A 15,676-nucleotide genomic window follows, 5' to 3' on the forward strand; every position below is an offset into this window, starting at 1 on the left:
GGGGATCCATAATAAATATAAATACAAACAGTATATAAACACTAAATAGGTCAGGAATGGAAAATGGAACAGAAATGAATTATTTAGGCTATATTATTTCAATTATTTCAAGGCTCTAGCCTACAAAGAAATACATTGTGAAGCATTTGTGAGTGCGACACACTATGCTGGTTGGGAGTCAGGGACATTAAGCGCTCACCATTTAAACATTTTGTTGTATAAAATAATTTTAATCTATAAATGGTCCTTATAGGTTGTGACCTACTTAGAATTAAATATAAAATTAAACAAAAAATGTCTTATTAGGCTCAGTCTACAGTGCCTTTGAATTCATTTTTAGAAACACCAGTTTGGCCAGAGTCTGTGGTTTCTGGCTCATGTGATGGTGTCTGGAGAGCAGGTCAGTAGCGAAGAATATCCTCTCCATGCTTGCAGAACAACTAGGGATGCTAAATACCCTTTTGTCCACTCTTGCCAGGCTGGACAGGGATGCAGAGTTTTCTTCTTCTATAGATAGGTCTAAAAGGTTTTTAGGCAAAATAACCCATTCAAAACGGAAAGCTCCTTAGAAGTTGGAATATGCCAGGCCTATTGGGCCAAAATCAATAATGGCTTATTGTATAGATGATGATAGAACAAAAATGAAGGAAACTTTTAAGGGATCTGATTTTGCGTTTATAAATACTTTGCTACAATGACACACTTCATTAGCTACCCACCTTGTTCCTGTCTTGTAACATGTGCATGTAGTAAGTACACCATCATGCATTTGGGATATAGGTGTCTTTTCAACTCCATGACTAGCTAAAGCAAGTGTCCATAGCAGCACACAAGTAGACTACAAATGCACGCTGGGCTGGGCATGACGTGAGCACATGAAGTGAGCACATGAAGTGAGCGCTATTGGAGTGGGCGAGAAGACCGATGCTCCATCCTTTGGGAATCTCGCTCCACGCTCCAGTCAAATTGGGCACGCTTCCCGCTTCGCTCCGCCCACATACTCTGGTTGGGTATAGGTGGTTGGTAATAGTCTTAGGCAGACAGCAGTTGGCCTGTAGATGTGTGTTGTATGCGTTAGGTATACTATAACTGTGTGTTAGGTTGTTGGCAGTGGTATCATACCTGTGTGCTAGGCATCTGGTTGGCAGTAGTATCATACCTGTGTGCTAGGCATCTGGTTGGCAGTAGTATCATACCTGTGTGCTTGGCATCTGGTTGGCAGTAGTATCATACCTGTGTGCTAGGCATCTGGTTGGCAGTAGTATCATACCTGTGTGCTAGGCATCTGGTTGGCAGTAGTATCATACCTGTGTGCTAGGCATCTGGTTGGCAGTAGTATCATACCTGTGTGCTAGGCATCTGGTTGGCAGTAGTATCATACCTGTGTGCTAGGCATCTGGTTGGCAGTAGTATCATACCTGTGTGCTAGGCATCTGGTTGGCAGTAGTATCCTGCAGACAGTGGTTGGCATGGCCGTGGCAGAGGCAGGTGCCCATCACTCTCATCTCTTCGAGGGCATAAAACAGAGAGGGGGTGCGGCCGGGCAAGCGGGGCATAGCACCCAGCTCAGTCAACTTCACCCGCAGGCCTGTCAATCCTGACACCTCTGGGGCCCGAGAGAGAGCTGTCAATCACTGGGCAAAGCATCTCATTGAATCAGGAATGTTCAATCATGAAAGGTGTAAGTGGCTCTGGAGGAGAGCACTTGCTAAATGGCTAAACTATAATGCATAAGGACATTACATTGTCCATAGTAACAGTGGGTGAGTGTCATGGATGGGTAAGTGAATATGGTTGATCATGTTTATCTTACCTTGAATCTTCTGCCCATTGGGGACGCTGATGCTAGAGAACTGGCGCAAGGGGCTGAACTGAATCTGTGTAATGCAATGAGGAAAATCGAAAAGGGGAACAGCAGAACATTTCATCTCTGGCTAACACAAATTATCATGGGAATTTCCTCCAGTTTCCAACCTTGTTACCCCGTTATCTCATAAACCCGACCCTACATTGTGGGAGGCAACTGTCTGCCTAGGGAGACTACACCCTTACGGTCTGGTCCTGGTAAGAGTTAGCGGGGGGTAGGGTGTAGCAGTAGGTCTGGTCCAGAGAGCGTGGCATAGTCATGGCAATGCCAGGGAAGGCCGAACGACAGTCTGAGGCCATGTAGAGTGACGGTTGCCAGGTTTGACCATTATCCAACGTCCTCTCCACCACCAGCGCACTAGGGCGGGGACCCTGTATATAGAGGCAACCGTAAAATCAGTCCATAAGATTGTACAGCATTTTAAAAAAAAGACTATTCTGCCCTTGCACATTGGAAAAGCCCTGACCATGCTGCTCTGGCAGCTGGGTCTTACCTTGAAGGTCAGAATGATGGTGTCCAGCTGAAACAGGTTCTGTAGGTCCAACTGTAGGGTGACCGGACTCACGTCTAAAGAAACATAGGTTTATTTTATTTAGGTGGGTCACGATAAGAAGGTTTTAGGATGGGTCACTCACAACATGTGTCCTGTAGCTCTGTAATCCCCTCACCTTTCCTGGCCTGCCACCACCTGTTGGGTCCAGCGGTGGATAGAACGTTCTGGATGGTGTGAGCCAACTGACTGGATGGGTTCCTGGAGTCACAGGTACAGCACTTCATCCTCCACTGAGAGAGAGAAAGATACTACTTAGCATCATTTACTATATATAAGTTCATGCAAACAAAGTATGTTTGATTTTTAGAATGTAAGGGGGATTAAAAATATATATAAATAAATCTAAAGATATTTAAATACATCTAAACCAGATTACATTGGTTTGTCATTAACGTTAATGGTTGTGTTCTAATGGTTGTGCTCAAGCTGTGCTCTGCCCTTTGTCTTATGCAATATAACTCAGAACTGTAACAGTACACACACAGTGTGTCTTTGTGTTTGGGAATGCATGCATGCGTACATGTGTCCCCTGACCTCTTTGTAGAGAATGTGAGTTATTGGTCAGCACACATTCAAACAGCACACTATTCGTGGGAGGTTTAAATGCCTTCACTTTGACAAGAAATCCTAATTTATCAGACAAATGTGGACTGAGGGAACGCGAGAGCAATCACACAGCAACAAGACAGAACAAGGTATCAGTTCCTCCTCCAACACAATGGAACCACTCACAAAGACCAATGTGCAACTAAATGTTCATGTGGATCTTCCCACAGACACCACAGATAACACTGAGGTAAAGCCATGATATCTCAAATCAATACAACGCTGATGGGAAAGCTCTTGCATAACACTAGTGAAGTGGTTTTTCTACATGCATTATGTGACCCAAGATTACTTGCTCCACACACAGGACTAAAGTCTGCAAAAACACTACAGTGGATAGTGTAGTATTTACTGTAGTATACTGTAGTATTTACAGTTAACTATGGTATAAATATTGTAGTAAAAGAAAACTAGCATATACTATAGTAAATCATGTAGTGTTTTTGCAGACTGTAGTATACTGTAATATTTACTGTAGTGTTTTTGTTTTATTATCTTTGACATGGAAGTGGAGGTTTTCTCCTTCAGGAATGCTACTGGAAAAATACTAAAAGAGCAAATGTTCCATAACCTGTAGGTATGTAGGACTGGGGTCTGAACCGCTAATTCAGCGCTTCGCTTTGTTTATATAACCTGTAGGGTTCCCACTAACGTCTGTCCCATATTGAGATATTGGAGAGGGTAATGGGCAGGGTATTTGAAAATAAGGTACTGTAGAATTTACTATAGTAAAAAAAAAGGGTTGTGTTTTTGCAAACTGTAGTGTATTTGTGGATTATTTATATTTATTTTATAATACTTTCGTATTTACTATAGTATTTTACAGTATATTACAATGTTTTATAATAAGTACTACACACGACCCAGGGATACTACAGTGTGTAATATAGTATTCTACAGTATACTTCTGTTTACTATAGAATGCTATAGTAAGTATTGTAGTATTCTATAGTTAACTGTAGTACTGTAGTGGGTTCCCTGACCGCCAACATCCTTCTACCACCCCTTGCAATAAAAAAAAAATCACTACCAATACCTCCAATGACCCTCCCCTCCCCTCCAACCCCCCCGTCTCCACTACCCTACACCTCCACCTCCACCTCAGCTTGCCCTGGTCGGAGCGGCTTGGGACTGGGGCTGGAGCAGTTACTTGGCCTGAGTCAGGCTGGCTGGCCTCTCTAGTCTGTCACAGAGGCCATGGCTTTGTATCCCACCGGGTGAAAGGTTACACTGGATATTTCAACACCAGCTATGGCCACTGTCAATCTATCCAGCTTGCTCGTTCTCTTTTTACTACTCTCGTTTCCCCCCTCCAGGCACCATCGCATGAGCCTGTAGCCACAGACTCTGACCAAAGTGGAGTTTCTAAAAATGTATTCAAAGGCACTGTAGACTGAAGCTAATAAGGCATTTTTTCATTTAATTTGTATTTAATTACAGCCCATATGCGCAATTTATAGACTAAAATGATTAAAAGTTAACATATGGCATTGTTTTAAGATGGTCATTCCAAGGACTACTTAGCTATTTGATTTTGAATTTTAAGACTCCTTAACGTATCAGAACATTGTCTTTGTCGGAACATTATCTTTCTCTCTCTCTCTCTCTCACTCTCTCTCTCTCTCTCTATCCGTCTCTCGTTTGCTTACTCACTCTCTTTCTCTCTCCTTCTGCCGACCCCATCCCCCCAATCCCTCTGAACCACGATTTCAAAAGTCAACAGGCAAGCTGCTGATTTCATCAAACAAACGAAAATCTGCCTGCAAACATGCGCCCACACACGTCTGCACACACACACACACACACACACACACACACACACACACACACACACACACACACACACACACACACACACACACACACACACACACACACACACACACACACACACACACACACACACACACACACTTACTGCAGTTTCAGTGTACAAACACATTATTAATACACTGTTATAGACAGAAATATGTCCACTAATGTGTGAAGTATAGTCCATGTTGTATAACAACTTTAGACTGTAATGTCGATTGGATGGCAATGATGTGATAATATTATTGTCTTCTGGTAAAGTCCCTGTGAATTGTTCCCTAACCAATGGCGTGGTAAAGAGGGAAATATATTCTCCTGTATGGGGAGATGCATGTCCTGACACAATTGAAAAGTTCAGAATTCAACAGTGGGTCGGGAATTGACACCCTTAATAAAGATGAGCAAAAATGGCTGTATACAATAAGTAATTCAAATACTCATCTATATTGTATCCTATGGGACTCCCAATCACATCCGGCCGTGATTGGGTGTCCCATTGGGCGGCTCACAATTGGCCCAGTATCGTCTGGGTTTGGCCGGGGTAGGCCGTCATTGTAAATAGGAATTTGTTCTTAAACTGACTTGCCTACTTAAATAAAGGTTAAATATAAATACAAATGAAATGGTCTGACAAACACCACTCTAGCTCTGTCACCTTTCACCACAGATGTGGAAGAGGGAAGGGTAATATTGGCGGATGCGTTGGATTTTGATGGGGACTTTTGTGTTATGTTAATTAGATTTCCACAGGGTTAATTTAATACAATGAAACGTTGTTTAAACACTTCATTTCCCTGACTCCCTACCAGCCTAGCATGTCGCACTCGCAAGTGCTTCACAATGTATTTCTTTGTGGCCGCAGCCTTGAAATAATAGAAATAATATAACGTAAATAATTCATTTCAGTTCCTTCTGACCTATTTAGAGTGTTTATATGCGGTTCAATATGACATGGAGCCTATGTGAAATTTTGAGTGCTTCTAACATTCACCTTTTCATGTTTATTATAATGCTTTTTATTTAAATCATATGATTAGGTTTAAATACTTCAAAACCAAATGGTAGGTCCAGGTCACATAAAATGGATGGGTGTTGGTTAAATTGGAATTTTAATGAATGAAGCGAATGGAAAGGACTTGGAGCACAGGGCTTCCGAGTGGCGCAGTGGTCTAAGGTACTGCATCACTACAGTCCCTGGTTTGATTCCACGCTGTATCACATCCAGCCGTGAGTCCCACAGGGTGGCGCACAATTGGCCCAGCGTCGTCCGGGTTTGGCCGTGGTAGGCTGTCATTGTAAATAAGAATTTGTTTTTAACTGACCTGACTAGTTAAATAAAAGGTTACATTTTAAAAATTTACAGGAGTGCTGTGCAAGCACTGATGAGCAGGATTTTTGCCCGCTCAACTCCGCTCACATACTTCATTCATTCACATCCTCTGGTTGAAGGACGGAGACTGAGATGGCCATTGCACTGTATATCCCATGCAAAAAAACAAATCCACTTTCAAACCAACTCCGGCCATCAGAATCACTGTGTTATCTAAACCCTTTTGAGATGTGACTTGGTGGAGGGGGAAAAAAAGCGTTTGATTTCACCTCATTTGAACATTTTGTCATAAAGAGCACATGTTCAGCTCAATAAAAAAGTGTTTTCCCATCTCAAGAAGTTTTAAAACTAACAGGGTTGACGATTTCATTTGAAATCAGCCATGAATCCCCTTGTGACAGGGGAAATGTAGGTTTGTTGTGTGCAACAGGGAGGGGATATTGCATGCAAGCTTCAAACATTTCTAGCCTGTCTATCTATGGGTCACAGGGTTGACGTGTTATTTTCAACCCACTCCGTTTCCCACCACAAAACACCAGAAAATGGCCAAAATGATTAGAACCAGCTCACCAGCTTTTACACTGTGATTTTACTATTAGATGTTCAACGCTTCTTTTGAAACATTGATAGTTTCACCATATAAAAACTAGAGTTCAGTTCACATAACAGGGTTGACCTTAAAATTAGGGACAGGTTGTTTTTTTAAACTTTCAAATGAATCACTAATCATGTTAAATAAATTAACAATCCTCAGAAAAGACTTAGTCAAAGCAAGAAAATAACCAGGGCTTTATAGTCATGGTGAAAACGTGGAGAAATGTTGGGGTTAAATGGGTTCAAATCTTCCTGTCTGTCAGTCACAGAGGGTGCGCAGAGGGACATGTCAAAACACCGAATTCTGTCACTTGAGCCAGTCTTTATTCATATCACAAATCTGAATGATTGAATTCTCCATGTGGTCTATATTAAAGAGCACTTCATTGAATATGATAGGCTTTTCAAATATCGGTACATCATTTCTAATTCAAAAATCAAAGGGCCTCATTTTGTGGAACAACCCATATGCTCTGGCATCAGCCCTGACCCTGGTCAGTCAGTGTGTCTATTTCTGGACCAGTGGTCAGTACTCAGAGATTGACCAAGACAGAGATGCTGAAAGGACTGCACTGTTCCTTGTTTGAGTGGCTTTCTAAGACTTTGAGTGAATGTATTTCCCCCTTCTGATGACCAGGTGGCGAATCGCATCTCTGCATGTCTGGCAGACATATCAGTGTGGATGACGGATCACCACCTCAAGCTGAACCTCGGCAAGACGGAGCTGCTCTTCCTCCCAGGGAAGGACTGCCCGTTCCATGATCTCGCCATCACGGTTGACAACTCCATTGTGTCCTCCTCCCAGAGCGCTAAGAACCTTGGCGTGATCCTGGACAACACCCTGTCGTTCTCAACTAACATCAAGGCGGTGGCCCGTTCCTGTAGGTTCATGCTCTACAACATCCGCAGAGTACGACCCTGCCTCACACAGGAAGCGGCGCAGGTCCTAATCCAGGCACTTGTCATCTCCCGTCTGGATTACTGCAACTCGCTGTTGGCTGGGCTCCCTGCCTGTGCCATTAAACCCTACAACTCATCCAGAACGCCGCAGCCCGTCTGGTGTTCAACCTTCCCAAGTTCTCTCACGTCACCCCGCTCCTCCGCTCTCTCCACTGACTTCCAGTTGAAGCTCGCATCCGCTACAAGACCATGGTGCTTGCCTACGGAGCTGTGAGGGGAACGGCACCTCAGTACCTCCAGGCTCTGATCAGGCCCTACACCCAAACAAGGGCACTGCGTTCATCCACCTCTGGCCTGCTCGCCTCCCTACCACTGAGGAAGTACAGTTCCCGCCTCAGCCCAGTCAAAACTGTTCGCTGCTCTGGCCCCCAATGGTGGAACAAACTCCTCACGACGCCAGGACAGCGGAGTCAATCACCACCTTCCGGAGACACCTGAAACATCACCTCTTTAAGGAATACCTAGGATAGGATAAAGTAATCCTTCTCATCCCCCCCCCCCCCTTAAAAGATTTAGATGCACTATTGTAAAGTGGCTGTTCCACTGGATGTCATAAGGTGAATGCACCAATTTGTAAGTCGCTCTGGATAAGAGCGTCTGCTAAATGACTTAAATGTAAATGTAAATGTTAAATGTATCGTTGCTAGTGAACAGCATTCTGGCTATTCATTAATTACAGAAACAACTTCCCAATTCGTCAGAACACAACCAGCAGCATCAGATGGAACAGAAATTATAATTATTGTAAAATAATAAAAATAAGAATCCCACATATTGGAGAATTAAGATAAATGCATGCATCCTTCTAGCTTAGGCTTCTAGTGTTATAGCTTACAAAGGCAGCCCATTTCTGATATTTTGCCCAATTATTGGCAAAAGACCTGATCCGATTGCTCAAAAACCGAATTAGTTAGAGAAACAAACAATTGGGTTACCTGTGTAAACACATCCTTTTTTAAAAATACAGTTTGGTATCGTCTGCTTCAGACACAAGACTTCCTGGACCTGGTCAGTGTCCAGCCAATCAGTGCCCCTTAGGCTGCATTCTGCTAAGGATAATATGGAGAAACTCTGCCAGACCACTGGAATCTGACCAGAATAGATTAGTCTGCCAATGTAGCAGCCTGTATCAAAGTGTGTTTGTATGGCCAGCTGGCTGGATTTTTGGACCAGAGGACAGACACTAACGCCACAGAGGCATGGACCATGGTACCATGGGGAGAGAGTTCTGGCCTGGGCCACTCATGTTGCCCCCCCCTTCTGGGTGGCAGGGTAGCCTAGTGGTTAGAGCGTTGGACTAGTAACCGAAACGTTGCAAGTTCAAATCTCCAAACTGACAAGGTACAAATCTGTCGTTCTGCCCCTGAACAGGTAGTTAGCCCACTGTTCCTAGGCCATCATTGAAAATAAGAATTTGTTCTTTAACTGACTTGCCTAGTTAAATAAATAAAGGTTAATAATAAGCCCCTTATTGGTACCTTTTTTTTATTCATTATAAAGCCATCACAATTGAATCAGATTTCCATGGTGGGTGGACTGGTGGCAATATTTGATTCCCCATTTTAAATGTCTGCATTACACTCACTGTAGGAGGCTGCTGAGGAGCTCATAATAATGTCCGGAACGGAGCGAATGGTATCAAACACCTGGAGACCATGTGTTTGATGCATTTGATGCAATTCCACCTATTCTGCTTCAGTCATTAACAAGAGCCAGTTCTCCACAATTAAGGTGCCACTAACCTCCTGTGCTGTATATCTCTCAAAAATGAGAACTGTGGAAAGGTACTACACAGGGAACAATGGATAATTCTATAAATAATGAAAAAAATGTCAACAGAAAATATATGAGTAAATATATGAGTAAAAATATATGAGTAAAAATCATAGTCTGAAATTAGATCACAGATTGGAATCTGATATGGTTAGTAGGCTCGACCTGGTCTCGAAGCCAACTATTGGCTAAGATCCCCTCCCTGAGGAAAATGGGACCAGCCTTGCCTTTCTCATCTCTGATTAGTTCATACCAAACCCTGAAGGAAAATCACTTTGAGCCATGTTGGCTTGTTGCTATCGGCAACTCTCTGGCAACTGCCAGTGCCAAGGGCGTGTCAAGGGTAGAGGAGAGTGTTGGGCAAGAGACAGGATTCTCGCAGTCTCACTGTGCCAAACCAAATCCAGAAATACAATCCAGAATAGATCTGTCAGCAGTGGACAGGAAGGCCAAGCCTCCTATACACTCTCTCTATCACATACTGTATCCATGTTTCTACCCCCTCTCTCTATCCCTCTCTTCTATACCTCTTTCTGTCACACCCTGATCTGTTTCACCGGTCTTGTGCTTGTCTCCACCCCCCTCCAGGCGTCGCCCATTTTCCCTGTGCATTTATACCTGTGTTTTCTGTTTGTCTGTTGCCAGTCTGTCTTGTCTCGTCAAGCCTGCCAGAGTTTTTCCAGTACTCTTGTTTTTCTCTCTAGTCCCTGTTTCATAGTTTTCCCGGTTTTGACCACACTGCCCGCCCTGACCCCGGGCCTGCCTGCCATTCTGTACCTTGTGACACTGCCCCGGATTACTGACCTCTGCCTGCCCTAACCCTGAGCCTACCTGCCGTTCTGTACCTTTCGGTATATGTTCTGGGTTACCGACCTCTGCCTGCCCCTGACCTGTTGCTTGCCTGCCCCCTGTTTTTGTAATGAACTTTTGTTACTTAGAACTGTAGCCCTCGTCCTTCCACTCATAACGCTAATGTTCGAGCTTACCCGAGTTCCCCCGAGAGTTTCCGAGGTTTGCCGACTCGCATTTTTCGGAGCAGATGCAACTCGGCAGAGCTAGGCTGTCTCCAGCCGAATGCTTATGCAGACTTAACACCCAGAGTTGTCTGTATTGCGGAACTGCCGGTCATTATGTGTCATCCAGTCTTTTAAAGAGACCAGGCTCATCAGTATGTATGAGTAGACTGGTGGGCCATACAGATAGTTTTTCTTCTGCCCTTACTCGCACCCGTCTCCATACCATCCTGCTGCGGGGCGACCAGTCTATATCTCTCTGGGTTCTCATTGACTCTGGGGCCGACTAGAGTTTCATGGACGCCACCCTGGTGTCTGAGCTGGGCATCCCCACTCAGCCCCTCTCCACTCCTCTGAGCGTTAAAGCACTGGATGGTCGCTCTATAAGCAGGGTTACCCACAATACTACTCCTATCTACCTGCGTGTGTCCGGAACCACAGTGAGTCTATACAGTTTATGCTCATCAAGTCTCCTCAGGTTCCCGTGGTTTTGGGCTTTACTTGACTCCAGTGCCACAATCCCCTTATCAACTGGACTGCTGGTACTATTGTGGGCTGGAACCAGTTCTGCCATGCCCATTGCTTGAAGTCTGCGCAGCCTGCCCCAGGGCATCTTCCTGTGGGCTCAGAAGAAGCCTCAAACCTCTCTGCCGTTCCTGCGGAGTACCAGGATCTCTGGGAGGTTTTCAGCATGACCTGGGCCACTTTGCTTCCTCCGAATCGACCCTATGACTGCAGGATCAATATTCTCCCGGGCACTACACCACCCCGGGGACGGCTGTATTCACTGTCGGGTCCGGAGACCAAGGCTATGAAGACGTACATCGAGGACTGCCTGGCTGCAGGGGGTATCCGTCCTTCTGCCTCCTGGAGAACCAGCTGTTTGTCAAAGCCAAAAAATGTGAGTTCCATTGCTCCAACATCTCCTTCCTTGGATACATCATCACTGCTGGGAATGTGCAGATCCGGAAAAGGTGAGAGCAGTGGTGGATTGGCTCCAACCCACATCCAGAGTGCAGCTGCAACGTTTCTTATGATTTTCCTATTTCTATTGCAGATTTATCCGGAGTTACAGCACCCTGACTTCCTCCCTGTCAGTACTCACCTCTCCCAAGGTCCCGTTCACGTGGTCCCCAGCTGCTGACTGGGCATTCCTGGACCTTAAGCACCACTTCACCACCGCTCCCATATTGATCCATCCGGACCCGTCCCGTCAGTTCGTGGTGGAGGTAGGATGCTTCAGATGTTGGAGTGGGGGTGGTCCTTTCCCAGCGTTCTGCTCTGTACCTTAAGCTGCATCCCTGCGCCGCCTTCTCCCATCGCCTTAACACCACGGAGAGGAATTATGATGTGGGGAATCGAGAACTTGGGAGCTTCCATTCATAGTGTGGATGGATCACAAGACCCTGAAATATCTCCGTACTGCCAAGTGTCTCAACTCCAGGCAAGGTCGATGGGCTCTGTTCGTCACCCGGTTCAACTTCACCACCTCCAACCGGTTGGGATTTAAGAATGTTAAGCCGGACGCACTTTCATGCCGCAATTGCCACGCTTCTACACCCTCAGACCCCGAGACCATTCTTCCTACCTCGTACCTGGCGGCTACTCTCGTCTGGGGTATAGAGAACCAGCGGGGGGTCCGGCTAACCGGATGCTGTCCGCTCCCCGGTCCTGGAATGGGCTCATTCCTCCAGCCTTGCCTGCCACCCTGGCTCCCGTCATACCCTGGCCTTTGTGCAACAAAGCTTTTGGTGGCCCACCATGGTTTCAGACGCCTCCATGTTCGTCACTGTCTGTGCTCAGAACAAGACTCCTCGGCAAGCTCCGGCTGCCCTCCTTCAACCTCTTCCTGTCCCTCACTTTTCCTGGTCAAATATTTCCCTGGACCTCATCACTGGTCTCCCTCCGTCTGATGGCAACACCACTATCCTCACAGTGGTGGACAGGTTTTCCAAAGCCGCTGATTTCATTCCCCTCCCCAAGCTACCTTCGGCCAAGGAGACAGCCCAGCTCATCATACAGCACATCTTCCCGATCCATGGACTTCCGCTGGATATGGTTTCCGACCGTGGTCCTCAGTTCTCGTCCCAGTTCTCGAAGGCGTTTTGCACACTCATTGGGTCATCGGCCAGCCTGTCCTCCAGGTTTCATCCACAATCCATCGGGCAGTCGGAGCGTGCCAATCAGGACCTGGAGTAGACTCTTCGGTGCCTCGTCTCGGCCAACCCCACCACCTGGAGCCAGCAACTCGTGTGGGTGGAGTATGCCCGGAACACCTTTCCCTGCTCGGCCACTGGGCTCTCGCCCTTCGAGTGCTCCATGGGTTATCAGCCCCTGCTCCTCCCGGAGCAAGAGGAAGAGGTCAACATATCCTCTGCCCAGATGTTCGTCCACCACTGTCGGTGTACCTGGAAGAGAACTTGGCCTGCTCTTCTCAAGAAAACCTCAAGAACACCTCCAGGAATTGTCGACAGACGGGCTGCGGACCCGGCTCCCCGCTATCGTCTTGGGCAGAGGGTATGGCTGTCTACTCGGATGTGCCCCTCCGGGTAGAGTCCAGCGAACTCGTCTTGTAAAGCCTACCATCGTTTTTCCCGTACTCCTGTTTCTCTCTCTTGTCCCTGTTTTCTAGTTTTCCTGGTTTTGACCATTCTGCCTGCCCTGACCCTGAGCCATTCTATACCACTCTGCTCTGGATTACTGACCTCTGCCTGCCCTTTAACTGTCGTTTGCCTGCCCCCTGTTTTTGTAATAAACTTTTGTTACTTCGAACTGTCTGCATCTGGGTTTTCCTGAGGTCTGATACTTTCTCCCTCTCTTCTATCCCTCTCCCTCCCTCTCTTCTGTTCCCCTCTCTCTCTGTCCTCCAGTACCCTCTGTGGGGGCACGACGGACACCCAGCCCAGCCATTAAAGGGTCACTGGCATAAGTGCAACTCCCTTGACACCGAGTGATAAAGCCCTGGCAAACTGTACTGCCCAACTCCCCCTCTGTCTGCGAATTAGCTCATCTCATCATTCAGTCAGGGCCGCCCCCTTTTGAAGACCTTCAGATAACCCCCAAAAAGAAAACCTGAGAGCAACTGCGGCCCCTCATGATGAGTTCAGATGTTTTGTGGCCCCCACTCCATCAGAGTTGTCCATCCCTGGCCTACGCTATCTCCCCTGTACTGAGTTATACAGAGCGTGTCAGAGAGATAGTCGATGCACAACCACACCCTTCGGACATGATTCAACACACACAGTCATACAGTTACAGTAGAGCCACAGTCTAGACAAGGTTCTATGGCCTGGGGCACCTCTCTCCACACGCCCAACATTAAAACATCTTTCATGTTTGTGTGATCAGCACAATCATCCAGTGAAGCACAATCACTTTGAGTAAATATCGAAACACAAAACTGGTGAAGTTTCAAAAACTCAAGGCAGAACCCACAACCAGCAGACAGCAAAAAAATATCTACAGTCTGGTGTGTGTGTGTGTGTCTGTGTGCCTGTGTGTGCCTGTGTGTGCCTGCAGATACATACTTGTAATTGTGAGTATTAAGAGCAGAGTGACTGATACCTGCCCTGCCCAGCAACACCAGAGGGTGTGGCTCAGATGAAAGGCTCGACTGTAAATCAAACAGGCAGCAACACAAATTCTTGTCCTTTTACCTGCTTTTACCTCCTAGTTTGTCATGAACAAAAGGATGTTTCAAACTTGTCCCACAAATAAACCTACAAAAATACACCTACAGTAATTCAATGACTAAAGTATTCTGAGAAAAGAAATGTGCTCCCTGTCAACACATTACATTTGATTTTCTTTGTTTTCAAATCAAACAAATAAATCCCCATCCAATGTTTTTCTCTTCAGGAACTTAGCAACCAAGACTGCGGTCAAATGTAGTTGCAACATCTGGCATCTGTGTGTCTCTGGCACCAGATCCAGACAATTTCACAAATTACACCAACCAGTTCTCCCCTGGCCCTCTCCCCATACCATCCGTGCACCCTCTGCCCTGGTCTCCTACTGTGCATGGTCAGCACAAAGAGAGCAACAGTCATGCACCTCCAATCTGGACATTGTGTGTGTGTGTGTGTGTGTGTGTGCTTGCATTTGTGTCTGCCTGTATGTTTTGTCTGTCTCTCGGTCTTCCGTCTTTATACATGCAAGTCTGTCTGTCTGTCTGTCTGTCTGTCTGTCTGTCTGTCTGTCTGTCTGTCTGTCTTGTCTGTCTCTCATGTTTGACTCCATAAAGTTATAGCTGCCCTACAAACCTGAAATGTTACACATTAAAACCCTGGTGAACAACTCATAACAATTAACAGCTATTGCCCCACTTTTCTCCCCTTTCTTACAGTGCCTCCGGTGTCTTTCATAGCAATAAGAGAAGGGTCTTACCTGTCCAAAGTAGGTGCAAAACACCTCAGAGCCGGCAAGGCCGCAGGTGGAGGAGGCATGAAGCTGATGTGCCCTACCGAGGAGCAGGTCTCCCATAGGGGGGTAACAGGCCCCCCGAGAACAGTCCCTCTGGGTCACAGCCACTGCTGTCAGGGCTGGGGGAGGAGATCAATTCATCATTATCATCACAGATAGAAGTGTCAACCCAATGACATATTTCCTCACATCCTACACGAAACTATCGCCACAATCTGAATGTTAAGACTAAATCCAAAAATATTTGATATAACTGTAACAACTCATTGATCATTTTCAATTCGAAATCAATGAAGTGCTAACACAAATATGGTGGGCACATACCTGCTAAGTGGAATAAAATCCACATCTTTGGTTCCTACTATGAGAAATTCTTCTAAAGACAAAAAGGTCAATAAACAATACAGCCAACAATACAGCAAAAAAAATGTCAAAGGTCAGACATTTACGACAAAGACTAGATAATTGGTTGACTGAATAATTGGGAGAAATTACCAATACAGTAGATGGCTACATGAACACAAAACATTTTGAAAGACATTGAAAATAAAAAGTCAAATAACCAGTGAAAGTGAATTGTTAATCCATGGAGGTGAGGACTCACCAGTTGTAGGTGTATGTACGTAGACACGGGTGTGTGAGTGCTGCTCAGAATCCTTACAAACACTGTCTCACCTGGGCCTCACGATACAGTGTGTCAGAAAGGTAGCTGGCAGACACACGCCTCCCCTCCGCAACATGCTGGG

General features: G+C 45.8%; 1 protein-coding gene across 2 annotated transcripts in view; it reads right to left on the bottom strand.

The window, feature by feature from the left end:
* LOC118388853 (laminin subunit beta-3-like) overlaps window positions 1-15,676 on the bottom strand; it is a 31,776-nt gene extending 16,100 nt beyond the window's left edge. Inside the window, exons 1-8 of one of the 2 annotated variants that reach the window (XM_035778379.2) lie at window positions 15,535-15,676; window positions 15,255-15,306; window positions 14,895-15,049; window positions 2,536-2,650; window positions 2,361-2,434; window positions 2,053-2,238; window positions 1,814-1,877; window positions 1,419-1,606 (exon numbers count right to left, since the gene is read on the bottom strand). In XM_035778379.2, coding sequence (XP_035634272.1) covers window positions 1,419-1,606; window positions 1,814-1,877; window positions 2,053-2,238; window positions 2,361-2,434; window positions 2,536-2,650; window positions 14,895-15,049; window positions 15,255-15,279 — 807 coding nt within the window. In that variant the 5' untranslated portion in view covers window positions 15,280-15,306; window positions 15,535-15,676. The remainder of the gene's footprint in view (window positions 1-1,418; window positions 1,607-1,813; window positions 1,878-2,052; window positions 2,239-2,360; window positions 2,435-2,535; window positions 2,651-14,894; window positions 15,050-15,254; window positions 15,307-15,534) is intronic. The other variant, XM_035778381.2, reaches the window with a different exon arrangement.

The sequence above is a fragment of the Oncorhynchus keta genome, chromosome 10 (assembly GCF_023373465.1).
Source record: "Oncorhynchus keta strain PuntledgeMale-10-30-2019 chromosome 10, Oket_V2, whole genome shotgun sequence".
NCBI classification, from domain to species: domain Eukaryota; kingdom Metazoa; phylum Chordata; class Actinopteri; order Salmoniformes; family Salmonidae; genus Oncorhynchus; species Oncorhynchus keta.